Source organism: Cyprinodon variegatus, unplaced genomic scaffold, assembly GCF_000732505.1.
Source record: "Cyprinodon variegatus isolate N-32 unplaced genomic scaffold, C_variegatus-1.0 Scaffold403, whole genome shotgun sequence".
NCBI classification, from domain to species: Eukaryota; Metazoa; Chordata; class Actinopteri; order Cyprinodontiformes; family Cyprinodontidae; genus Cyprinodon; species Cyprinodon variegatus.
Genome location: NW_015150856.1, coordinates 194,455 through 221,276, shown reverse-complemented (window position 1 = coordinate 221,276; position 26,822 = coordinate 194,455). Strand labels below are relative to the sequence as shown.

Here is a 26,822-nt window from a genome sequence, read left to right as displayed (position 1 = left end):
TAGACTGTTTTTGATGCTTTCGAGTATTTTTCTTGTGTGCTGATGTCATTCCTTAAAGGACGTTTGCTCGTGTTTCAGTTTCTCAGTCAACCTGTGCAACAGCCAAACAGAGAATGTTGCTCTCCATCTGAACCCCCGGATGAAGTCGGGGGTCTTCATCAGGAATTCGTACCTGGACGGATCCTGGGGTCAGGAGGAGCGGGAGCTGCCCTTCTTTCCCTTCTCAGCGGGTGAATACTTTGAGGTAGGAGCAACAAGTTAAGTTTTCCCTGCTGTTCTTATCTTTAACCCAAGAGCTACAGTCAGTCACATGAAATGGAACTGACCAAGAATATAAGAAGATCAGAGCTGCGTTCAGAAAAACCATCTGTATATAATCTTTCTCCAGATCCTCCTCCTCTGTCAGCCCCACCAGTTCAAGCTGGCGGTCAACGGCTCCCACTTGTTGGAGTTTAGACACCGGATGCAGGACTTGAGCAGCATCGACCAGCTGGAGATCATGGGAGACCTGGAGCTCAGTGATGTGAAGCTGTGGTGATAACATTATGCTCTGGTTGGCTGGAACTCGGTTAGCTTCCGGTTACCCTGAACATGGAGGCTGCTTCCAGCCTCAACTAATCTGGCGCCGTGACGGCGGTCAGTGGGTTTAGTCTTCATGGTCCTTAATGGACACAATCTATTTTTTTTTTCCTTTCTTGTTCTCTGAATCTGAGCCGTTTTCCAGGCTTTTCATGTAAAACAGGGAAAAATGTAAATTTAAGCACTTAACTCGACTTTGCTTATAATATTAATTATACGCAAGTCTTAAAATGAAACAATGTTGAACATTAACAAACATCTGTTCAACTGAAAGAGCCGATCTCTTTTTTTGCACCATTAATGTGCATGATTGTATTTTACATTTCATATCAGTATTATATCAGAAATATGTATTTTCTAACTTATAAAAGGTCTGTAACCTTAAACTTTTTAAATCATGTTTTTCCTCCAATTCCTGGTCATCTGAAGGTTCAGCAGATATTGAATCATGTCTTAAGGTGTAAATATTCCATACCCTCACAAATATCTGCAGTCAAAATATAAAGATTTAATAATTCTATGTACTGCGTTCTGTAGTAGCTCTCTATTCATGTTTTGATAAATAAAAGATGAATGTCTCACTAAGATTTTCTAGAGCTTCTTGGTTTTGATTTCAAACTAAAAAAAAACAAGATTTTCTTTGATTGTTTTCCTTTTCTCTGTGACTAACATCAGGTTTGTACACAGAATTTTATATCCCCGTATCTGCTTGTTAAATACTATACTGCAGTTTATTGTTTACTATACCTTAATTTTCAAACCTCATTAGTAGAGATGTAGGCTCTATTTTTAATTCCCTACAAATCAGGTAAAAGTTAGGAGGAATGGAAGGAAGAAACCGAAGGACGCACAGAAGGAAATGAGGAAAGGAAACTATTGAAAAGCATCGACTTTATGCAACATTTTAAGACTTCTGTCCTTTTCGTTTAAAATATCAATATGAATTAAGACCAGGCTTTAAATACTGGAGGGAAGACGGGGATGAAATGAACACTAATGCGGGTGTGTGGGGGGGCATGGCATTAAGAGAGTTTGATGGGAGGATAAAGTAAAAACGGAAATATCTGGACCTATAGCGTGGAAATAGACATGAAGATGGACAGAAAATTAATGGATAATGGAGGAGCAGCAGGAGGAAGGGTGCAACATTTAAAAAAATGCTGATAATTAGGTGATTTTCTGGATATCCTGTTTAAATTTGGCCTTGATTCTTTTCACAAAGGCAGTGCCAATGAATTTACCACGGTGATTTATGCTGTACAGCTAACCTGCTCCAGACCAGGCTTCGTTAATCCTGACGCCTCATCAGTTCCGTTCTTCAGTTGGTTTAACACCACGGTAGCCTGTAGCTTTACGAATTCTGTAATTTGCTGTCGATATTGTTACTGTTTGATGTTTTTGTAAACTGCTGTTGCTTTAAGTTCCGCCTTTAATAGACTATTGTTGTGTTGAAGGGATTAGAGAAAAGGCTGATAAAGAAGCAGGGATGTTAGGCGCAGCGGTAGAAGGTCGACCCATATGCAGTGACTCTTCCAGTCTGAGTCCTGGCCTGGTGACCTTCGCCGCTCCTCTTCCTCCTCTCTCCAATCCCGTTTCCCGTCTTCCTACTTTCAAAAAATACAAAAATAAAGCCAACTGCAGCCTAAAAATAGAAGCAAGGATGTTGTTCTCAAAATCAGGCCATAAAAGTCACCCAAAATGCATCTTCCTCTGAAATGGCCTGACTATTTTAACTGCTCCCCACAGTTGCCTGGATGATAAGTTTAATGCATTTCTATGGAGAACATCTGCTACCTTTGCAAACAGCAGAGTCTAACCGTTATACAAATGATCTGTGTGGAGCTCCAGCTTTTCCCTGCTGGTTTGTTACTGTATGCATAAAGAGATGCTGGAAATCTTAGCAAGTATTTGTTGAAGGATCAGAAAAGCACATTTGGCATCAAAAGATCAATACGCAAATCTTCATAACCTTCCTCGACCACAGAGGAATGAACTGCATAAGCAGGGATTCTAAAGTATTGCAAGTAATATGGATTAGGCTACACGGAATTAAAGAAAGAAAAAATGGACAACTTTTTAAAAATGTTTGATAAAGGATTCCTTAATGTTACTGGATGGCACACATTAAGACATAACGCCATGAAGGGGATTTTGTTTAACATTCAGGTCAGAGTGAGTTATAGTTAGGCCTACTGTCTAAGATGATTTGCTTAAGGATGCTCACTGCATCCTCAGCAACAATCCTTCCGTGGATCCCTTCTAGAACAGACCAAGCTTTTTTTTTTTTTATATATATCTAGGATATATTTAAGATCATCTAATATGTATGAAGACTCCAAGTCATTTGCACATTAAAATCAACATCCATCCATCCATTTTCCGCTATCCCAGGTCGTCAGCCCATCGCAGACATTAAAATCAAAATCTTATATTTAATTTATAGATCATTTAAGCAATGGATATCAGCTTGTCCATTGCCAAGTTTCCATGCCATATGAATGTTTATATCTATATATATAAATATATCCAAGATTTGAACCCGTCCCCATTTCAAGTTAAAAACCGGACACAAAAAAGTTATTAAAATCTACTTTCTCACAATATTGGCTTCCACTGTTTATTTTTAAGGTACAAATTGTTCATAAAAAGTGACTATTTAAGTTTCTGCTTTAAGTTGAGATAATTAGGAGGAAAAGCATTTAGTGGATACAAACTCAGCTCTTACCTGCAGTACTTCTGTTAAACCACAGTGAGGCAGCAGAGAGTAAATAATGCAGCTCACCAAGCATTGCCACCTCTTGGTGTTTTAAAGTTTACAGAAAACTTGTCTTCCTTTAAAAGACACCTGCAAGCATCAAGGAGAGATCACACTGCTGCTCACCAGGGAGAGGAAACATGATAAACTAATAAAATACAATCTGTTCAATTTATATGCACAACGACGTGGTAAAAAGTGTTTTATTAACATCCACAGGAAATATAATTTGTAAGAGTTGTAACTATGGTACAGTACAACAGTCTCTGATTTCTTTAACATAGAAATAGCAGAATGATATGCAACATATTGACAAACCATCACAATGCTGAGAATAAAGGCAGGAGACGCGGTCTGATCAGCAACAGGCAAGTCGGTTTAATCTGTTTCTCAAAAGGCCGGTTTGATCCAGTGGCAGAAATGCAGCTCTCTGACCTGAAGTTTTAAAACTTTTCTTTAGTTTTTGCTCGACATGGCTTACGGACATAGATACCACACTTTGAAATGCAAACTCCAGTTTGCAGATTCCCAAGTTAAAGTTGCTTAATCTTCCCTTGAAGTAGAAAAAAAAAACCATCAGCTTATTGGGCTGTGATACGTGAACCGTAACTCGTCTCTTGCAGCAACATCATGGCAACAGGTTTCCCTTCAGTTCAGTTAGATTCCAGTTTCTAGCAGCTGGAGTCTGTATTGAAGGGGGTAGTCAATCAAAAACAAATGAGCTCAGGAGAGTTTAAAGTCTCCAGAAGGTGTTGGGTTTGTATCCGCCGCTGTCAGACAGAGCTAAGCTTTACCAGCCCCCTCACTGAGTCCTCGTGGAGCGAGTCCTGGCTGGCAGGGTTGTAGAAGCCAGCCTGCACAGTGTGGCTGTGTCCCAGCGGGCTGCCGCAGTGAAGCATACCAGGTGGTGAGGGCACCTCCTCTGGGGTGAGATAGTGGTGGTGGGGCGCCTGCTCCTGCAGGGGATAGGTGTGGTTTAGTGTGTGTCCGTGGATTGGCAGCACGTCGGCAGCCTCTTGGCAGCTTAGGCTGGGGGTGGATGTAGGCGGGGTAGGCTGGCCGAGGGGGAACGTAGAGCAGGGGCCGCCCAGGGTGAGAGAGGCGCGTGCGGGCAGAGACGTCCCGTTCTCAGTGGAAGATGTTATGATGACCGGCTCGCTGGTCTGCTGCTGGAGGAGGGGGGTGGCTGCCGCCTGCAAAACGAATTTGGTGCTCTGAATGCATTGGTCTTGATCACACTGAGGACAAACAACAACAAAATGCAAGAGGGGAGGGAGGGGGGAGGTAATTGGATGAGAGGGAGGAAGAGAGAGAAATGTTAGTAGCATTGTTAGAAACGCAGAGAACAAAGAGAACCTGATTAACCAACCTTATTAAATCAGTGAATTAAAGACAGAAACTCGGAGTAAATTAGTCTTTAAAACTTGGGAACCGGGTTAGGACTTGGTCCCTTATTTCAGCTACAGACAGATTTGCTTCAACCCAGAAAACCAGTCATCACCAGAGTGTGATGATCGGCTGATCAAAGTCATCAATAAGAAGGATGAAAACCTCTTTCACTTCCCAAACACCTTCTGACTAAAACAGCAACAACATCTCACCTGTGTCTTAACAGCACTGACCTAAAAAAGAGCAGATGACACCAGTGACTCAAACATAACTTGACCGACATAAAAAAAAGATAATTTATGTTAAAACCTATGACCGAGTATTAGAGCAAGCCTGGAGATTTTTCTATTTCCAGAATAAAGTCGTAACATGAGAATAAAGTTACAACAAGAATAATCATAAGATTAAGAGAATCAAGTCGTAAAATTAAGAAAAGTTGTAAAATTAGGATAATAAAGTTGTAAAATTAAGAGCATAAAGTCATAATATGAGAATAAAGTTGCAAGAAGAATAGTATAAAATTACAAGAATAAAGTCGTAACATTATGAGAATAAAGTCATACAATTATGAGAACAAAGTGGCAACGAGAATAAAGTCATAAAATTAAGAAAATAAACTCATAAAATTATGAGAGCAAATTGGCAACGAGAATTAAGTCATAAAATTAAGAGAATAAAGTCATAAAATTAAGAGAATAAAGTCTTAAAATAACAAGAATAAAGTCATATTTTATGACAAAACTTACAAAAAGCACTTTCTTCCCTAAAACGAGGAATGTCGAGCATCATGTGAAGTTACACTTTGGCAACGGTTTGACAAATAAGGAAATTTTAGCACAGCAAAATCAAATATGGCAGAATGCCAAAGTGGACGACTTCATTCTCATAATAAGAAAAATAGAAAAATCTCTAGCCTGGCCCCAATACTACGTCGTACAAACCAGCCTCATCAACAACGAACTACATTTATCAGATTGTCATGTTACAACCAAACACCTCGGTTACCGGTGCCTCTGCACTCTTTGGTAGAAGGTTGAAAACAAACAGCATGCAGAGGTCAGTTCTACTTTCTTTAGCAACAATCGTGACAACGTCTATCCGCAATTTCCATTGGAATAAATCAACAGAACAATCAGGAAGAAGAATAAACAGAAGAGCCTGAAAGCGCCGCTGATGCAGAACAAGGGATGTTTTGCTTTGCTAACATTGCAGCCATGATGGCACAACAAAACATCTATATTTAAGAACTTAAGCTTCTATTTCGGGTTCTACTCCCCCCCTTCGCCTTCGCTTTGTTTCCATCAGTTTAACCCAGCAACCTTGGAGAACAGCACTGCAATGCAAGACTACAACATGTAAACAATTTGTTAGCTTATTTTTTGGACTCCGTCATTTGTTGCTTGAGTTAAATATTCTGTTTACCTGCAGGAATTCTGACATAGATGCTAGCTGCCCTGGTCGCCACTTAAGGGCAATGGATGAGAAGAGAATCAAAGCAGCTTATCGTAAATATTTTAATTCTGAAAACGATTATTCATAAAATCCATGATTGGATAAGACTAATAGCAGAAGTGCTGTCACTACCCGATCCGTCCCGGAAGCACGATCCATCCTGCGCGAAGAGAATAACTCCTGCGTAGGCAATACTTTGTTTTTCTTACTTTTTTATTCTTTTGTGTTTTTCGGGCAGCGGGTTCCTTTACCATATTATTGAATTTGTGTAAATATTGCATTTTCTAAAAAAAAAAAAAAGGCCTTGCGGGGGCCAGGGCAGAGAGCATCTTGGCAGCACTGCCACTTCTTTTCCCTTCGAAGGATTATTCTCCCTGGCAGGTAATATAGTTCATAAGAAGAGGGCTTGAGCTCCGGAAATGTCAACAGGCTAGTATGTCTCAGCAACTGGCTGAAAGAGAAGAAGTAATAAGTTAAATGTATCCTAAGGGCCAGTTGGGCAGTTATATATCAAATGGGAAGAATTGGAGGTCAATCACTGTCACTTTGTTAGTGGATCACTTTAGTTGGACTGAATTTGACTTCATTTCTGTCTGATCTTTTTGCAAACATTTAAACTGTTGATAAATCAACAAAGTGTTTTTAAGCCTCAGAGGCTTTTTGTCCTGAATGTACTTGAAAATGTTGCGTTTAAAAAAGCAGTGTTATAGTCTACATAAAATCTACCAATAGAGCTAACAGAATTTCAGAGATTAGCTTTCCTATATATATATATATATATATATATATATATATATATATATATATATATATATATGAAAGAAATAAACAAACAATACCTGTGTGGAAAAAGTTACTTCTCTCTGTTTCCAAGTCAGGTATTTATATGCGATTAAAATGCGATTAATTTCGATTAATTATTTTCAAAGCCATGTGATTAATGCAATTAAAAAATTTTATTTAGTCCCACCCCTGTTTAAAATGTTATATCTCATAACGATTAAGGGTGAAGCCTAAAACCTCCTCTCAGCTATTCTCGATGGGAGATAAACATTTTGTGGAGTCTGGCCTGAATTAACTCTGCGATTCTAATAAGAAAGAAAGAATTCATGTAACTGAAGAAAGTAAACTGGGCGTAGACACGAAAAAAAAGGTCTGTGGTTTAACAATTCTCATGGTGCAACAATCAAGAAGGAAACCGTGGTTGACACTTTGGTAGAGAGAGGAAGAGGAAGAGGAAAGAAGGAGGGTTTAAACTGTATCACGACATAAAACGGCAAGTTTCATCTCCTCTAACTCTGAGAGAGCAGATCTATAGATCTGATCTAATAAGAGGCTGGAATCGATGTTAAGAAGAACATTACCCCTACTTTAATCCCAAACACAGAGGTTTGTTATCAAGGTGTGACGTGCCTTCAAATGATCCATTGTTACCATAGCAACAGCTTAAAAGGCCTCTGCATGGCAGACTGTCAGGTTTCTAAGCACAAGGAAGCAGGGCTTTCATCAGGAAACAAATGGAAGCCTCTCGAAGCATTCAAATCAAACTTAACGTGCAACAATAAAGCAAGTCAAGGATTGTGCTTAGGTCGCTTGTTCACGACAATGCCTGTGCGTTACGTCACAGAAGAGGAGGATGGTCTCCGAGACTGATAGGAACTCCAGCAATGTGACGCGTGTCTTAGAGCGGGAACAGCTACAGCACACAGATGGCCGTTATTTCGGGATGTGTTAACGGAGGGGAATGCTCCTTCAGCTTGCAGCACAGCAGAGAGTGACGGCTTCAGGACATTCAGACGGATTCACTAGAGAAGGGCGATGAGGTCAAGACTGGGTGAGAACAAGTAGGAGGACTGTGCTACATGGGGACCAGTGAAAATGAAGTGAGAAGGCCTTAAACGGAGCATGCAATGTGTGAGGTAAACACTGAACAAAAGCAGACGGGCTGCCTCAGAGTGACACAGAGGTCAACGCTGCGTCGCTCTGAACACCAACTGTTTGCTCCCAGGGTGAGACGCTTCAGAAAAAATGAACTCATCCTTCAGCGCGTCTCTAAACAATCTGAACATTTTCAGCGTGAAACAAAAAAATAAATGCTCAGCACTGTTTCTGTTGACCCAATTTACAGGCAACACTGATCTTCACCTACTCAGCTGAAATTATTGCTGACTTGTTCACTAGAAAATGGAGCAAAACCATCAATTTAAAACCGGAGAGAAAAAAACAGCTGGATTTACTCTCAGATGTCAGGAACACAGATGTATGGAGCTTGTTCTGTAGCGGGTTTGAAAACTATTTACCATATATGGACAAAAAGCCCAACTCATCTTGGTTCGCTTTGGGGAAAAAAAAAAACCTACTTTTCTACGGTTGTAAGGACCCCTCACCCCCATTTCCTGTTTTAGCCTGTAAGGATCACCAAATAATATAGGTTTAATAAATGGCAGAATAATTAAATACTTTGTTTTTTGTTATGACTTTTGAAGCTTTTGATCAAATTATCCAGAACATTTGATTTAAAGACATTCTTCTTAGTGATGTCATCAAAAAATTAACCTAATATATAATCTAAAATACCTGGAAAAGACTTGTGATTCCCAAGAATTTGTTAATCCTCCAGATATCATAAACTAGTATGAAAAGGTTTATCCTCAGTTGTGTTTTTCTAATTCTACAATATTAGTTTCCCTATCGAAACCATTCATACATTTTCTTAAATTATATCATACTTTGCAACTTAACATTCAGAAACCTCAGAGTATTTTGATAGGATGCTTGTGAGAACCTAACATAGAAAGGCATCATTTTGAATTGAGAGAAAACGGATGAATTGTTTCAATGTTATTTAAAAAATAAAAACATCTGAAAAATTTGGGCTCCTATGCTTCTATTACTATGACCCTTTTGGTTGTCTCTATGATTAGTGCTCTATCTGTTGTGCGTTCTCATGAGCTTGTTTACTCATGAAACATCCTCAGCCTCAGCCCTAGATCTGTTCCAATTCACAAGAACAGCAGACCGAGAACGGACAAAGTCCCCGAATGTTGTTCTTGCCCCTCCCCATTTACCCAGCATGCATCAGAGCAGACTTGTCCGTTGTTGAGATTGACAGCTGTCCCAGCATGCACTGCGGCAGCAGCAGCTTTCAATGGAGGACTCACAGAGCTCAGAGTGTTAAGTTAAAAGTTCTCTTTTCTGTTGCTGTTGCTCAGTAAACGTACGTTTTAAGATCATTTTAAGCGAGAATATAATAATTTAAAGCGTCACTATATGGTCCATTTACTGATTTAGTGTGTTATTAAAAAGAAAATTTCAGAAGTTGAGAGGACCGCTGCAACCAGCAGCCAGGGCTAACCGCAGCCCGTCTGCAGCAGCCCTCTCTCAGCATAGCATAGTCTGAAGGCCAGTTTTTTGTTTTATTTGGCAAAATGTTAATTTGATTTGTGTTTATCTGACTCTCTTAATTATTATTCCCTCACTAAATGCAAAAAGTTACAATTTATTATTATCTAGAGACTATTAATAACAGGAGGTGAAATGCAGCTCCAAACGAGCCGGGAATATGGTGACGTCATCAGTACACTTTTGTTCCAATTGACCCATATTTATGGCGCACTCTCCCGTTTTCCCAGAGTTCATACTTTTCTGTGTTCTTCTCGAGAAAGTACTTGGCGAGGACACGAGTCCGTACTCGCGTTCTAGCTAATTAAGAAACGGCCTTTATTTAAGGGTGTCACATTAAAGGTTTGATAATTTTGCACATTTTACATTTCGTTTTTTTTTTTTTGTAAAACTCTGAAACTCTGAAAACAACGATCCCTTTTTTTTATTTCCAGCACTGATGTATCGGCTGCTTCATAAAGGTCCATTGGGAAAATTAATTTGTATGCACTGCTGAAGAACATAAAATAGGTTGAAGGGGTATGAATACTTTTGGAAGGAACTCTAACCCTTCGACTATGGAATCTCAAATCTGCATTTTTACTTTTAACAGCTCATTTCGAAGCGGCGTGAGGAGCCCCAGGTGTGATTCTTACCATGTGGCTTTGCTGGGACTGGGTGGCACCGTACATCGTGATGCCGTTGGTCGGAGCCGCCAGCTGTGGTGCGTCTGCTTCGACATAACCTCGTCTGTCAATTAGACTGTGGAGAAACGTGACAAAGGAAAAGTTGTGAGGCTTTATTAACAAAAAACACAGCAAACATTGTTACCGGGCAACCAGAATTCAACATCCAACATATCAAGTGATCTGCAATCTGGGAAAACAATAAGGTTAAATAAATGGTCCTTTCTGTGGAAAGAAACGTGCAGCAGTTCAACTGACCCCGCATGCTTCAATGCATAAAGCTGTGAACCAACTCTATTATTCAAGTCTTGACCATGAGAGCGACAGAGTGAGGGCAGACCTCCATATTTCTACTAACACAGATCCATAAAATCAGAACTTGCTGATAAATGACTGCGGTCCTGCAGTGAAGCAGCAGAGTGAATCATTGTTTCTGTCCCATCGTTAATGCTGCAGAGCCCTGACGCAGCTGCTCAGACAGCAACCTGCTGAACTCTGGCGTTCGTTGGCTCATGTGAAGCGCTAATAGGCTAAATACAGCAAAAAGGGGCAATTTTTCAGCCAGATTGATCAGATACAGAACAAGCATGCAAACAGAGAGGTGTTTGACGAGTTCCAGTGGTGCTGAGATGGTTTCATGCAAAAACGGTTTCTAAGCATCAAAAACAAACCAAAAGGAAAGCACAGTAGCAGCCTGTGTTGCCAGGAACAGCATAAACTCGTGTGTTTAAACACATCACTCAGGGTCTCTGAAGAGAACAGCATGTATGAGGCTTTCTCTGTCTTTGCATGTGACAGACGACACTGCTGGCTTGGACCGTAGGCGTGCTGAGACATGTTGAGGGTAATGCAGGATCCAGCTGCACGGTGGCAGCAGACACAGATGCCCAGATGGCAGCCACCTGTGCTCTGAGGAACTTCCTCACCACCCACAGGAATCAGTCCTGCAGATTTATTGCTGTAGATGGCCAGAGGACAGTGCAGCCAAATGGTTTAATAGAAAAGCCTCTAAAAACCTTAAAAAGAGTTTGCATCATGAAGTAGGCGTCTCTCCATACATTTATGTGACAATTATGATCAATAGACCTAAAAAATATTGGAAGTGTTAACACTTTATCTCAATCAACTAGGGCAACTAGTTTTTTTTAAATCTTTTTTAGGCAAACAGAAGCTTTTTCAACTCCAGGTTTTAGTTACCATAAATCAGCACTAACTGCATCAATAACCATATCCATCTTTACTTGACAAACATAAACTCCATCTACAGACTTTATTACTTTTTTAGTTTATGTGCTTGTTTAAAGTTTGGCTCCAAAAGTAATATTACACAATTGCTAATTTCAGCAATGAATTTGATTTCATTTCCCCCACTTTCATTTAATTTTTTTTTTTTTACATAGTATATCTCTATTTCTGACATCAAAATGAACACAGCTGAAAAAGAAAAGTAGCAGAAGTAATTATGCAGGAGCCTGAAAATGCACCAAAATAACCAAATTTCCTTTACTTGTTGTAGTTTATAGATCAACACTTCAAAACTCAAAGTTTGGACGTGGAAAAAGAGACAGAAAAAGAAAAGAGACAGAATTAAATGTAAATGATCAGCTGATATTATTAGGTTACAGGGCAAAACCCCTCAAACACTAAAGCTTTAAAGAAATGGGAATTGATCAAATGACTATTACTGTTTAGTCACATGGAGAGGAGCATATAGCTGTGACAACTGGCCAGTAAATAACCAGAAAAGGAGGGAAATCTTTTATATCTAAGAGGCTTTGATCTTGAATGTTTTAAAAATAACCCTGAAATTGTTTAGTCTCTCGCCGAGTCATCTCTGCTAAGTTTAGAAAGATGCAGCCAGCAGAATCATTCGAAGCAGCTCCACATATCAAAGAGTCTTAATGAACCATTTGATCGTCAACATTTGGAGAAAACAGAAAATTACTATGATGGAAAATAAAGCCAGAAGGAACTAATTATTTCTGCGAAGGTTGAAAAAAAAAGACAAAATAAAAATGAGAAGGATTACAGATCTGTGTGAAAACCCAGAGTCAGACCGAACTTCTTCATATGCTGCCTACAAAAAGGAGTTTGTTTTTATTTTACAGCTGGAAACTGTGTATGTGCTGCACAACATGGACATCAGGAAACTAGTAAAAGTAAAAACACGTGAACACGCTCGTCGTACCTCGGTGGAAGGGGTCCACATAGCGCTGCACAGCAGTTGGTGAATATATTTCCATAGCTGTAAGGGTTATAGTTGTCCTTCCCTCTTTTAGAAGACCAGGAACCCTTTATCTGCAAGACATGCCACATCGTAAGCAACTTCTAGTCTGGTCTAAACAGAAAACTCTGACACTAAAGGTGTTGGTGGAGGAGACAGGGTTGAGATGAACATCTTTGACATGGTTAGGAGGATGCATGGAGCAGCAGCACTGACTGCTCCAGCTCTGGTCTAAGTTGAAAAGCCTGGAGCCTACAGATGTTGTTCATGTCAAGTAATAAACGTAGGATTTATTTAGACGTCCAGATGTCTTCAATCTGTGAAAAAAACTGTAAACATCTAATAATCTATAAAACTAAAATATTTTTTACAGGCCTCAACATGAAACATCTGGTTCGTATTATAACCGGCCATATTCAGCTAAATAATACTTTAATAATAATCCTAATTTTGTGAAATGAATTAATATTTTTACTTTTATCATGCTAATTTCTTCCTAGTGTTTGCAGATGGTGAATTGATCAGTGAGAAGATCTGTGCAATGCATGTTTCTACGTTACCATTAAATCTATTATTTAACTTGATTAAATAAATAAATAAAAGCACCCAAAGACCTTAACTTGTTAATTTGCAGCCCTCAGGGGCGTCTAGGATAGAGATCGACTGATGCAGCTTTTTTTAAGGCCGATAATTTTGACATTAGTCTAACTGACCACCGATACGTGCTGCTGATTTTTTGAAGGACCATCTCTTGGAGCTTGCATTCCTTATTTCGCCTCCATTTACATGATACAAATGTTGGACACGATTCAACAAAAACAACTTTTAACAACAAACTAAAAGGTTTTGGACCTGAAATGTTTTCTAAACTTCTTCCAAAACTCCTTTTTAAACTATAATATTTTCTATTACATATGCCAAATGTCAGCGATCATTTTTCATTTCAGTTTAAAATAAAGATTTTTAAAAATTCATAAATAAGCGGTGGACATCAGGTGGAGGGTGCAGCAATGCATTTTCTCTATATGATTTAAAGACATGGCTGCTGAATGCACGAATGAAAAAGCAAAAGCATAAAAGTAACGGCCTAAACTGAAACGAGAAGAAAATAAAAAACTGAAATATTGCCTAAATCTCTGCCGGTATTTTGTAGGATCAGCATATCTCGTCAGACCAGCCAACCTATAGACAATATGCATGCGCAAAATGTCAGATTTGTGTTTATCCCTTTAGTTTTGTATGAAAAATACCCTTTAAATTACCTCAACAGGCATGTTTCCCTTTACACATGTACAAAAAACCCCAATTTAAGTTCAGATCATCATACCCTTAAAAAACAACAACCCATAAAGTAATAAAAATTTTTTTTTTGTACATGACTAAAGGAATAAACGCCCATTGAGGTATGTTAAAGTGCATTTTCGTACAAAACTAAATAGATAAACTAAAGGTATAAAGGGGTTTTGACAATGGGTATGCTGGTCTGACCTGGTATGATGCTCTATCCAGAGAACAAATTTAGGAACAACTACATTTAACTTATACAATCTTTAATAAAAAACAAAACAAAAAAAAACTGAACATCCATACTTACATCTTCATTGGTGGTCTGATTGGAGCTGATCAGGTACGTATGGAAGCCTGAGAGGCCCACTATGGACCAGACCGAGAAGAAACACACCACCACCTCCAGCACAGTGATGCCATCAAGGTTAAAGAATCATTTTCTACTCTGCTATGGACAACAAGGTTAAAAGCTCATTGACTGGTACATAATAGACCCATATTGAGCCAAGATGGACTATAAACATGCAGCAGTAGCAGCAGGTATACTGAGCCCCAGCCTGAGGGCCGCTCCGCTGCCAACACTTCTAAGCAAGCAGTTCATTTAGGTACAACTCATTTCATCTGCTGATTTGAAAACAAAAAAAAAGCATAAAGGACACTTGGGATAAATCTAACAGAGGTCAAACAATGACCTCTTTGAACATACCGCTTAAAGTGTCTAAAACTGTTTTATGCTCTACAAAAGACTTTAGAGTCAGATCATAACGCTTCATTATTCATGGTCTCAAAGAAATGTCTTGGGGTTATTCAGATAGAGAAGCTCTACTCAGAAGTCATTCATAAACTCACATAATCTTTAATCTCAGTTTTCACCCATCAGCATCTTTCTTGTAAACGAGGTCAAAGCGCATCAGCTATGCAAAGGACTGCGTTGATGTTATCAAAGGAAATGTTTCCTTTATGAAAGACTGGAAGGACACAGGACATTATCAGCTTAGCTTGGCACACATTCCTCTGGCAGAAACAAAGTTATCTCACTCAGGCACAGAGAAATGCCAGAGTGGAGCTGTGTCTGAAGTCATTTGGTTTTGTATATCATTAAGAGAGAATCGTTCGTACTACAGCCAAGATCAGATGTAAGGGCATCTTTTACATGAGAAAAGTATAAATAAAAGCTTCTCATCTTTTAACAGACTGTTCTAAACAGACCGGGGGTATTTTATTGCTCTGATTTAAAGCTAAAACAACCTTTTATAATCCTCCCACTAGACTGCTTGCTAAGTTTTAATCAACACAGCAATGATTTACAGCTAAAGGCCAATCTGAAGGGTATGAAAGTAGACGCTGCTGCAACAAAACATCCAAGTAGATTGGATCCCTCAGAGCTTAATACATTATATCAGGTTGAGACAACTGGCCGTCTTTCCATGCATGCGTCACAGAAAAAGAACCGTATACTTTCACCATCTCATCCTGCTGCACTCATAAGGTCTAACGCTAATATTATCTTCAGAGAGAAAGGCAGATAAAATGAAAGTTATTTGATAATGGAAGGAAAGAAATCAGAGCTTCCTAGTGCTCATGCAGGCTGTGTAAACATAAAAAGTTATTAGTAATAAAATCCAACCTCTTAATGACTTGACTTAAATAACGTTTCAAGACTAGATGACTAAGAATCTTCACCAGCATTTCAAGGAACCTAAAGGTGTAAGCAAATGGCTAAATGTTGTAGAACTGAAACATAAACAAAGCCTCATACCAGGAAAATGTGTGTACTGTTCACACCTCCTGATTGCAATAAGTGTTTCCCTCAGCATTCTTTGAAAATGTCTTTGCTTAGTGAAAATAACATCTTATTTCACATGTGGCATCCTGGAAAATGGATCTGGAGATTCCGAAAGTTTTAAATAATACAACAATCTGGCGGTAATATAAAAAAAATGTTGACTTTACTCAAATCTAAATGTGAACTTGGCTTTTACACAGAAATAAATGAAAGTTTAATCCAGATCAAGATCATGTTGATAATGAGACTCAATCTAACAATGAAGAAATACCTCAGAACCATTTAAGGACACTAGTTTAAACTTGGTTGAAAAAGATTAACATTTCAAGAATAATTTGTGTTATTTTTTTTCTTTCATATTCTTTGCATTTAATTCAATTTATTTATATAGCGCCAATTCACAACACATGTCATCTCAAGGCACTTTACAATTCAACCAGATCGTACAGCCAAATTGATTAAAAGTTTTCCATTTAAAGAGAACCAGTTGATTGCATTGACTCATTGACTCGAAGGCGATACCTCACACTAAGCATGCATGCAGCGACGGTGGAGAGGAAAAACTCCCTTTTAACAGGAAGAAACCTCCAGCAGAACCAGGCTCAGTGTGAGCGGCCATCTGCCGAGGCCGACTGGGGTTCAAGGAGACTTTTGTGTGCAGCTTTCCATTCTTTGCAAGTAAAGCCATGGTATCTACATCGATAGTGTTTGGGATCCCTTCTGGCCAGAAAAGGTGTCCAACTGAGGGACAGGAGTGGAGGAAAACTGCAGCCTGAATATATATCTCTGCACCAATGTCCTCATACTCAAATATCGTAACACCGTAATTTTATATTTCCCCTTTCAAAGAAAATAAGAAACCTAAGAATTAAGGAGAATGTACTTTGGCAGTATTTCAGGTACAGCATATTTTGAAGTTATAGTACTTCCTGCAGCAATTCGAGAGGTTGATACCTGAACATAAGACCTTGGCTGCATGTCTTCCCACCGTTCTCTCTCTGCCTTTATTCTGATAAACCATACTGTGTCCATCTGAACTCAGACCTTCCAAAAATAATGTAGGAAATCGAAACAGATTTTCCCAGAGAGTAAAGTAATCTTTTTTTGTGCTTGATGAAGTGCATCAACCAATCACAAAAGCTGATCTTGAAGCTAGCTGGCAGACAGACACTGTATCTAAGCCATGTTTCTCTCCTCTAAAACCAGGAAAAATGAAAGAGAAAATCCTGACAGATTTGTACCTTCTGAAGCAGCCTCTAAAAGCTGTAAGAGAAATAATGATGGTGGGGCTCACCAGAATGAAGCATGAATCATTTTACCATTTAACGGCGACTAGGATGCACTTCATGCAGCAGCTATAAGCACTCAACAAGCATTTTAAATGATCACCTAAAAAGAGCGTATTTGTGTTGTATTATGAAGCAGATGAAGTTTAAAATCAAAAATTCTCCCAATGCTGGGATGAAATGATGAGAGAAAAGCAGAGGCCTAATGCAAAGCACTTGATGCACAATAAAAAATACACAATACCAGTAAGCATTGCGGATAATGAGGCACTTTTTTACTTTCCTTTAACAGCTACCATAACCATCCTTTTAGAAGCAGAGTTGCAATAAATTTACCATCAACTTCATTGACAAAAGGTGGCATTTTAAGTTTGACCCATGGACACAATGGAACACTAACTTTTCAAGATATTAATAAAAAATAATAGTAGTTTATATGCAAAAAAAAAAAACTGTCAGTGTAAATGTGGCAACAGTGGTTGTAGTGGACGTTTATTAACAATAAAAAATGAAATGTGTATGTTTCTATATCATTTCAATATTAATGGTAGGCAATCTCAATATATATGTTGTATATTTAAATTAATGTATGTATATATTTATAATTAAAAAGAGTAAGTTTTATTTAGCTAAACTTCCCAAAACTTACTAAAGGAATCCTGACAGAGAATCCTATGAACCAGCATGCAATATAAAGAAAATGCAGAAATAATAATTCATAGTCCATCCTGTCAGTCCTATAAAGCACATATTGATGAGTTACCGCTGATAAGAGTTTTACAAAAGGATATCTCGCAGGACTATCTTTCAGCGCACTGAGAAACCCTTTTTGATGCGAACCTGCGAAAACAGAAAAAAAATTTCAATTAGATATTTCATGCTGTCGTTTTTCTGAAACACACCATATCTTCTCTGATCTTTTTTTTGGTTTCAAATCATCATTTTAATGAGGCAAAGATGACCTAAGATTATACAAGAACTGCCAATCAATCAGCATTAATGTGGAGGATTGTTAGCCTGCTCTTCTAATCCACTCACAACGTTTTCCGTTTGTGGATTCAGTCAGTCTGTGATTTACCGAAAACCCAAATCCTTTCAAATGACTTCATAAATAGAGATGAATATCAAAAACTTTATTTCCCTGTTCTTCAATAAATCTGGATAAAAAGCACAATGCTGCCTTTTGACATATTTAAGCCTACTTCACATTGTCAGACAGGTTCTTCTCAATGATGCTAGCAGTAATCATGGATGGGCATTGATCTCAGCTGGTAATTGAAAAAAAAATAGTTAATTAAAATGAGTTTAGTTGGTTGGACATCTTTTTCACCTTTATAAATAATGGTAGAATTTGCTTGATAATCTGAAAGCTACAAATCTTTTACTTGTGTCAAAAAACCTAACAACATATGATATTTATAAGGGGTCAATTACTTTTTTACAGCATTATATTACAACTGAGAAGGCATTTAAAGCCTCCATTTAGAGCAAAGTGTGTCTCTTACATGATATTTTTAGTTAAAGGGTGGAGAAACTGAGAAAAACACCAACAAGACTACAGATTTGCAGCTTTAGGAACTAAGCAGATACTTGGGTAATGTTAAAACATCTAGTATTATGCTACAACCTATGATTTGTGGATAATGAAGTAGTTCTTCACATAACAGAACATTTTAAGGCTGAGCTGTGAATCATGTGATCCAGTGGGAAGCATCAGTACCAAATTATGTCAAAATGAGCCCACTTACAGATCTATAAGGGGTTTTATTATCCGCTAATATGCTCATATTTCTTTCCTCAGAGCAGCAACACACAGCAAAGTGTCACGTTAAATCAAAAAACCAAAAGGACTTCTAGCTGAGTCGGTCCACCGGCTGTTCCCAGCTAGAGGGACGATACTGAGCCAGAACTCTGCAGCATTTCACACCGCCCACTTACAACCTGCTGGCTAGAAATACACCGAGAGCATGTGTCTGCGCTCTGCCAATAAGCTACTTACTTAAAATGATGTGTGTGATGACAAAGGCAAAGATGAAGATGGTGAGGAAGGAGAGAGAGAGGATGAACATGTAGAAGAAACGGTAGTTCCTCCTCCCCACACAGTTCCCCACCCACGGACAGTGGTGGTCAAAACGCTCTGCAAGGAAAGAGGAAGATCAGGAAGTTACTGTTGATACAAAGAAGACTCCTGTCATCCATCCCTAGCTGAAAATCAGATGATGCACAGTTATATAACACTTCCTGAGAATTGTTGTTCTTTAAGCCAAAGCTCTGCTCTAAATAGATCTTTACTGACTGGAGAAAAATATTTGATAAGGGAAGCCCGTTCTTGGCTGCAAGGGAGAAGGAAGAACAAGGATTTAAGAGTTGGTCCAACTTTTACCCCCTATCCTTCTATTGTTCTTTTTGCCTAAAAGGATTGTATTCATGTGGCTTGTTTGTTAAAGAAAAGCCTCATTTGATATGATAAAAAAAATAAAAAAAAATAAAAAAATCAGGGTTAACGAAGTGCAATACATGGAAGGTGCTTTCAAAGAATTTCTTGCTGGTTTAGAAGAATTTAGAATATAAAGGTCAAGTTTTAAAGACAGGTTCTGGCTGCAGGTGGATACAAGTATAAAATGTAATTAAAAAGAAAAAAAAAAAAATCAATAAAAGGAACTCCATCAGAAGGACGAATACTTTACCTTTCCATTGAATTAAAAGTTGTACATTATCCCTATTTTGTAGGATTAATTTAATAAAGGATGGGGGAACCTTTTTTAAAGACGGTAGGAAATGGTTCAAATTAAAATTTGGTTTAATTAACAAACCAGCTGATGAGAGAAAAGTTTATTATGATATAATAGGATAATGTATTATCAAATATTTGCTACTGATTACTAATATAAATCTATACTTCTGATTTAATAAAAAAAGGATTAATTTCATCTAAAATCACATAAAAGTTACTATTAAAATTGATAGAACTATGTTTGTCAAAGCTAAAAGTATTAGGGCTGAAGCGATTAATTAGAAAAATGGTGATTAATCGATTACTGAAGGATCATCTAATTAGGTCATGCAATTGAATGGTTATCTAGAGTAATTGCGCAGAATTACAAACTAAAAATATGTATAAAACATGGAATATACATAATAATTCTATTAAAGATTACATATATTCCTATATCTATACATATTAATAAAGAAATTATATATATATATGTTTCTTTTTCATATATATTTTGCCATTTGCAATTCATTTAAAATGTGCAATAAACGATTGTTCATTAAGAAATGTTAATTTACAGATTAATAATTAATAAAATAGGTGCAGCCTTAAGAAGAATATTTATGTTACAGCATTATTGCTGGTTTTAAATTTGCTAAAGGATCAAAGATCGTGAAGCACAAGGGAATCCAAAGCACAAATAAAAAGATTTACTAACAACTAACTAACTAACCTTTAATTGATAAGCAACCTACTTAACTGCTGTTGTAGCAAAGATTTGCTAATTTAAAATCTGAGGAAACAAAGTAAAACCAACAAGAGAAAAAACCCCCAAAACATTTCATCAAAATTGTTGTTCAGCAACAATGTGAGAAAAACATGCTTATAATATGTGGTTCAGAAAATCGCCCAAAATGTTCATTTGGAACCAGCTTAAAAGATGCGACTGATCTGATCTTCAAAGCAAAACTTGAGTGGAAGCGGAAACTAGTTAGAGGAAAACAATTCCTCTGGGTTTTGGAAAAATTGGGAGAAAAAAAAATCATCCTCCAAACTGCTCTATCATAAAAGCTATTACAAAAGGCAGACTGGGATAGCTAGTAAAGATTAAATATAACTCTTTAAAAAACAAACCAGGATGGATAAAAAAACAACCTTTTATTCCCCTTATTTTACAGATTTTTCGGAAGATTTTATTTAATGCCCACAAACAACACAGTTTAGCCTGTGGGGGAAGACTACTCACTGCGCTCAGCTATTAAATTAATTAATTAAAACATTAATTAAACCCATAACTAGCTTAGTTAGTGAAATGACCAGCTTTTCTCCACACTAATCAATTCCTGACTCAAAGGTGTCTCTAGCTGTAGCCCCAACCGGAATATAACCACTGTTTACCAGCGGTCTTTATTCTGGAATAATGAACACAACTAGAGCAAATGAAGCCTTTATAGACAGATTCTTCTTCTGTTTTACTCTGGGAGCGCTATACATTTTATGTTAATATAATATCAAAGTCGGTAAGCAAAAGAGGAACAGCTAATAAGCTGCTCTGTGGCTATATCCCTGTGATCAGTGGTTTTAAAAAGGAAACCAACAACTCTAAATAGCCCCATAATAAGGCAATAAATTCGTATTTATTTGCCAGTACAGTTATGATGCATTTGTTTTCTCCTTACGTAACGAAACAAAGCCCCCTAAGGGATAATTACAGCTTGAAATGTCCTCAAACTAAACACATCAAAAGAGCAATAAAGTACCATTAAAATCAATTATTCAATCCCGGGCCTCAGACAAGCAGCAGTATTTGGCCTTGCTTAAAACACAGATAGTTGCCTGTTTAATCCACACAGGAAAGTGTGTGTGTGGGTTATATTTCTGTGCTGTTCCAGGCCTCTTCAATCACACCCAAAGGGATTAAAGAACCAGGGAATCTTCACTGTTATCCAGGACAGGGACCAGGGAAGGGATTTCCTCTCTGGCTTCTGTCTTATTTAACAGCATGTTATCAACTCTGGCTGTTAGAAAACCCATCAGGCAAACCCAAAAACACACACAGGGTTTACCGTTGGTTGGAACTGAGAAACAATTTTAAATTGGAAATAAAATAATCCTGCTTGTTCATAAGGTTAATCATTTAGGGATGCATAAACTGATAGTTAAAACTAATGTTACAAATATGAGATGCTTTAAAACAAAAGTGCGATTTATGTGGAGTTAATTTTGATGGCATTCGACGGACTATTGTTTTAGTAGATTTTAAGTGATACAGTCAAGAGAGCCATGTTTATTTTACAGTCAATAATTTAAAATGAGAAAAGTTCTAATGTACAGAGAAAGTTAAAAACTAAACTGCATTTATAGCTTATAAATATCTCAGCATCAGCAGGTCAGAATAAAGGAAATCCACTCAAACTTCTCTTTTCTATTGCCAAGCCAGACAACTTTTCATTGCTTTTGACCCAGAGGATGTGCTGTTCAGGATTTCTATACCAATTTAAAAATAGTTTGTCTGAATTACCCTGAGGAGACAGCTGCATGTCTGTTTTCTGTTTACTTCGTCTTTGGCCTCAGATTTCTGAAGGGATTTTAAGCTCAAGCTCTGTGCTGCTAATTCCAACTCAGTTCTCACTGAAGTCCTAAAGCAGGAGTAACCAATTAAAAATCAGTGTCGTCCGAATAAAGAAAATCATCAACCAGTAAAGGTCCCGAGACTTAATTATAATCTGTTACTTTAAACAGCATTTAACACTGAATTAAAATATAGGTGTTTATGCATCCATGTTTTACATTAAATTTTTAAATAAAAAATATCCGAAAAATTGCAAGTTTTTTTTTTTTACATCTGAATTGTGTTTGAAGCATAAAAACAACAACCTTTCAGTTTGGTATAGAGACAATTTCCTGACTCACTTTTTTTCTAAAACACCTTTTCTGGCTTAATGAGAGCAGTGGGCTTTATGCTGCCCTGCAAGGCTTTAAACCTGGGTTTGAAAGGAAACAAAGCCATTCTAAAGCACATATCAAGGTGCTCATTCGTGAGCCTGGATCAATATCTATTTTTGATTAGAATCCTGCTTTACAGCAGCAGGTTGAGCCAAACATACTCAAAATGTGCAGGGTCATTTTTGAGCACACCATTTCACTTTTCTTTCACCAGTTCATAGCAGTTCTTCTAGCAGTCCACACTTTCTCTACTATCTTTTTCTCATGGTCTTCTTCTTTCCCATCACCCGGCTTGCCACAGGTTTGCCTGCTGTGTCTAAAAGTAGCAGCAGCAGCAACCCAGACTGACAGCAGCTCATTGGCTAATTTGTATCACGTGTAGCCTGGTGCCGGACGCTACGAATGGCTTTACCGTACAAACAGGAGAAGCGGAGCAAGTAAAGTTTAGACACTGTCGTCGGACAACATACGGTAATTTATAAATGTTTTAAATCAGGTTGAGTCCGAATTAGCCACCGGTTGGTTTCGGATCCGGACCGTGGTCCACTAATCAGTGACCTCTGCCCTATTGAATACATCTCAGTTTTATTTTACTCACATCAAACATTTTACCAATTCTAATTTACTTATTATAATAACAGTCATGAAATGTAGCTACTTACCTTCAGATGTGTTTAAATATTTATCAGTTTTCCATAGACTTAAACTAAAATTATGATTTTCTTTAAGGGATCAGCCCCAATCAAAAGCTTTTACCTATATCAATTATGTTAGTTATAAATGATGTATCCAGAAATCTTCTGTAGTATTTTCAAAAAGAACAAAAACATAAGGAATTTTTTGGCAGTAAAAACAGAAATGAGCAAATCTATAGAAAAAAAATGTTTTGTCTTTGCACAGGTAAAAGAATTTTAAGTCACTTTATGTTTTATTGTTCTATACGGCATTACATGCATTTCTAATGTGGAGTGGAAGATGATCCTCTTGTTATAAACATTTGAAACTAGCCTGCAAGTTATTCCTATGAATAGATTTAAAGCTAATTTTAGAGGTTGTCACACCCCTCCCACTGGCAGGATGAATTATCTATTTTTGGGGCGGACTCTAGTTTCATTTCCTTCCAGCTTCGGCAGGAGGTCTCTTCCTGTTAAGGGGGAGTTTACTTTTTTCGCTGTAACCAAATTGCCTGTTCAGGATGAGGGATTTCTGCAAACCAAAAACTCATTGAAATGAACCCTCCACTGTCCCTACACTCTCATCCAGGACTGGATGTTTTAGAGTCAGTGGATCAATGCAGTGTGCTGGGACTCTTGCCAATTATATTATAAGTGCAGTGTTCAATAGGTAGGATCAAATGTAAAGAATAAACTGACTGTATTTCTGTATATAAATGAATGCTTTTGGGTAGAAAGTCTTCACACATTTCTCATGATACAATTTTAAATTTTACAAAATGTAAATTTCAGTGTTATCTGAGGCTTTTGTTTCAATCTTAACAGAGAATAATACATACAAACTCTATAACTATTATGTTATGTGTCTTTTTTAAGTGTTGTTTCAGTTAATCCATTGCAAACTCTTGGCATTCAAGCTGTGAATCTACCGCTTTGCTTTTTGATCTATTTTCTCTTGAGGAAGTCCATCTACGAAACAAACAGCCTAAAATGGTTGTTTGTCTTTTTGACATGGTTCCTTTCGCTTACAATATGCATAAAAGACAACTCAGTGTAGCATTTTCCTGCTCCTTCCTTCCTTTCTGGTAGCCTGCATATACTCTGTCCGATTACCGTGTTTTCATCATTTTCTACATCTATAGTGCAAACGGTTTCAGCCATATCTGGCAGTAAAACAGAAAATAAAACACAACGCTGACTAAAAATGGGGCACCCGCATCAGAGAGGCTTTTAGATATCTATTTTTTAATATGTAATACTGATACACCAATTTCAATGTGTTTAACCATTTCCAGGATGAATGTTTTTTTTCTTTACAATCCGAAAAAGCATAATAAAAGATTAATTTTCTACATTTTGACAGAGAAAATAAAAAGGCTGGAAATCTGTTTTCTCAAAAAAGGAAAGTTCAGGATCAAAAGTTAAAGGAGCATTGCTCTAACTGATACCTTGCTGCTTAGATTAAACAGCTTTTTTTCAAAATAATTACAAACGTTGGTCACCATAAACTTGGATAAAAAAGGCATGCATTACCAAAACTTCCAGTAATTTACAAAAAAAGGCAATAACTCACCCACACAGTTGTCACAGAGGCTGCAGTGGGAGGCACGTGGTGGTCTGAAGATTTTGCACGTGAAGCAATACTTCAACTTGACCGTCTGGCCATTGATGACGACCTCTTTGGTCCTGGGAGGAGGTCTGTAGCCTGTGCTGCCATTAGCCACATCTTAGCATCAGCAGAGAGGGAGGAAACCAAAGAGAGGCATAAGAATGTGTGCAGAGGTTCCATTTATCAGTAAACGCTTGAAACAATGCGTGCTGTGAATATTTTGGTGAGATACAATGCCTACTTTTCCAGTACATATGACATGCAGAGATCAGCTGATGGCTTGCAGATAGACAATAATAATGACAATAGACTCTCTGATTTGACACATTTAAAATTAGTGATGAGGTGGTTTTTGTATCTTAAGAATGCTGTGTAGATATGTTCCAGAAGAACTGCTTCAGGAACATCTATCTGAAAGGTCAACTGGGGGAAGAACTAAAAGGCAGTGGAAACATTTCATCTCAAAGCCCCCAGTGAGCTGGCAATCTATGTTCAGGCTGTTTTGAGGGATGGTTTCTCCTTTATAGCTTATACTAAGGAGTAAACTGATTCTCTGGCTGTTAAAAAATGGAAAGTTGGTTGAGGTAATATAAACTTATTTAGAAACTTAAAAAGACATTATATAATTCCAACGATATAATTCCTACACTAAAATGAAAATAAGCAGAAGGCAAAACTGTAGCAAGCTGTTTTAATGGTTATAGTAGGAAACAAGAAAGCAGTGATGAGAGGCTAAACTATAAGCGTGAGGGATGATAGTAATTTTTTATGAGATAAAAAGTGGAGCGTGTATCTGAACAGTGCTGTGCCTGCTCAGAGTACGCTTACACAGGGAGGAGGAAATGGTTTGTGTAGGAAGATAATTTTGAGATCAGGGTGAAGCCGGCATCTTCGGAGTGGTGTGTGCTAGAGGGAGGAATTTAGGGACAGCAAAGATTATGTGGGTGTTTGACATTTCTAAAAGAAAGTAGTGGAAATGCAGCTCCTATTGAATGTGGCCCTATAATGATCAATGCCGACGGTTAGCTCTCCTCGTTCTTCAGTTCGGTTAGCCTGCCCTACCAGCCTTCAGGGAGAAAATGATGATAAAGCTTAGAGAAAATTGGGAGTTATTTGCTTTCACAGCCCTAACAGGGAGTTATGACTATGTTTAGCTTATGATAAAAGAAATCTACAACTTAGAGAGTTATAAAAGCAATTCCAGTGATGAGTTTATTACATTTATTATCTTTTTTTCCCTGCCTCTACTATATTTTTACTACTAAAAAAATAAAAAAAATCAAGCATATTCTGAACAAAGACCTCAGCACGCATGCAACATTTGTGGCTGCCAGAGACTGAACATGTTTCGGAGCGTCTCCCAGATCTGAGAAGGACGAGTGAGACTTGGCTTCTGTTTTCCGGCACCAGAGAACCTCAAATCTGAGCACTGATGTTGGTGGGAAAAAGGTCTGCTGCCCGTAGCTGGACTTGAGGTTGCGATTGTGGTCTGAATGTAGCATTTATGTCTGCAACAGGATGCAATGCTCTCAACTGAAAACTCACTCATTGCGCAACATCTGATTGCACTTGTATGATTTATACCACCTTTCTTTTTCATTGAGTTTTCCCAGTGTGAAGTACCGCCGCGCAAACAAAGCATTCCCAACCTAACGTAGTAGGGACCGAACAGAAATACAAAGAGGGGTTCTTATTATGATGATTTGACAAAACCCTCTAAACACCATAGAGAGAGCAGAATCAATATTAACTAAGGCCCAAAAGATCTCATTAAACCCTCAATACCCCCTTGATGTTGGTCCAATGGTTTGTCCTGGCTGCGCAAGCGTTATGCTCACAAACTCTTCCCCCTTGGCCACGCCTCTTATCCAAACAGGAAGAAGCTATTTCCTCAAACCAGGTAACTCAAAACAACAACAAAAACAAGGAGAAACATACCTAACAGCACATTTAAAAACTAGACAGTGGCATTATGTTTACACATCACAATATCAATGGATTACATTTCTGAAATATCTATGATTACCTGCAAAACAAATGAGGTGTGTGTGTGGA

General features: G+C 37.9%; 2 protein-coding genes across 5 annotated transcripts in view; one reads left to right on the top strand and one right to left on the bottom strand.

The window, feature by feature from the left end:
* Nucleotides 1-1,155, top strand: part of LOC107093000 (galectin-8-like) — a 7,132-nt gene extending 5,977 nt beyond the window's left edge. Inside the window, exons 7-8 of the mRNA XM_015387770.1 lie at nt 79-244; nt 389-1,155. Of these exons, the coding sequence (XP_015243256.1) occupies nt 79-244; nt 389-538 (316 nt within the window). The 3' untranslated portion in view covers nt 539-1,155. The remainder of the gene's footprint in view (nt 1-78; nt 245-388) is intronic.
* A 2,364-nt stretch (nt 1,156-3,519) lies between these two features.
* The window catches only part of zdhhc14 (zinc finger, DHHC-type containing 14), a 53,676-nt gene continuing 30,373 nt past the window's right edge, over nt 3,520-26,822 (bottom strand). The window contains exons 4-11 of one of the 4 annotated variants that reach the window (XM_015387805.1): nt 24,732-24,884; nt 18,825-18,962; nt 17,617-17,665; nt 14,061-14,163; nt 12,431-12,540; nt 10,213-10,318; nt 4,936-4,956; nt 3,520-4,572 (exon numbers count right to left, since the gene is read on the bottom strand). In XM_015387805.1, coding sequence (XP_015243291.1) covers nt 4,108-4,572; nt 4,936-4,956; nt 10,213-10,318; nt 12,431-12,540; nt 14,061-14,163; nt 17,617-17,665; nt 18,825-18,962; nt 24,732-24,884 — 1,145 coding nt within the window. In that variant the 3' untranslated portion in view covers nt 3,520-4,107. The remainder of the gene's footprint in view (nt 4,573-4,935; nt 4,957-10,212; nt 10,319-12,430; nt 12,541-14,060; nt 14,164-17,616; nt 17,666-18,824; nt 18,963-24,731; nt 24,885-26,822) is intronic. The other 3 variants (XM_015387807.1, XM_015387806.1, XM_015387808.1) reach the window with 3 other exon arrangements.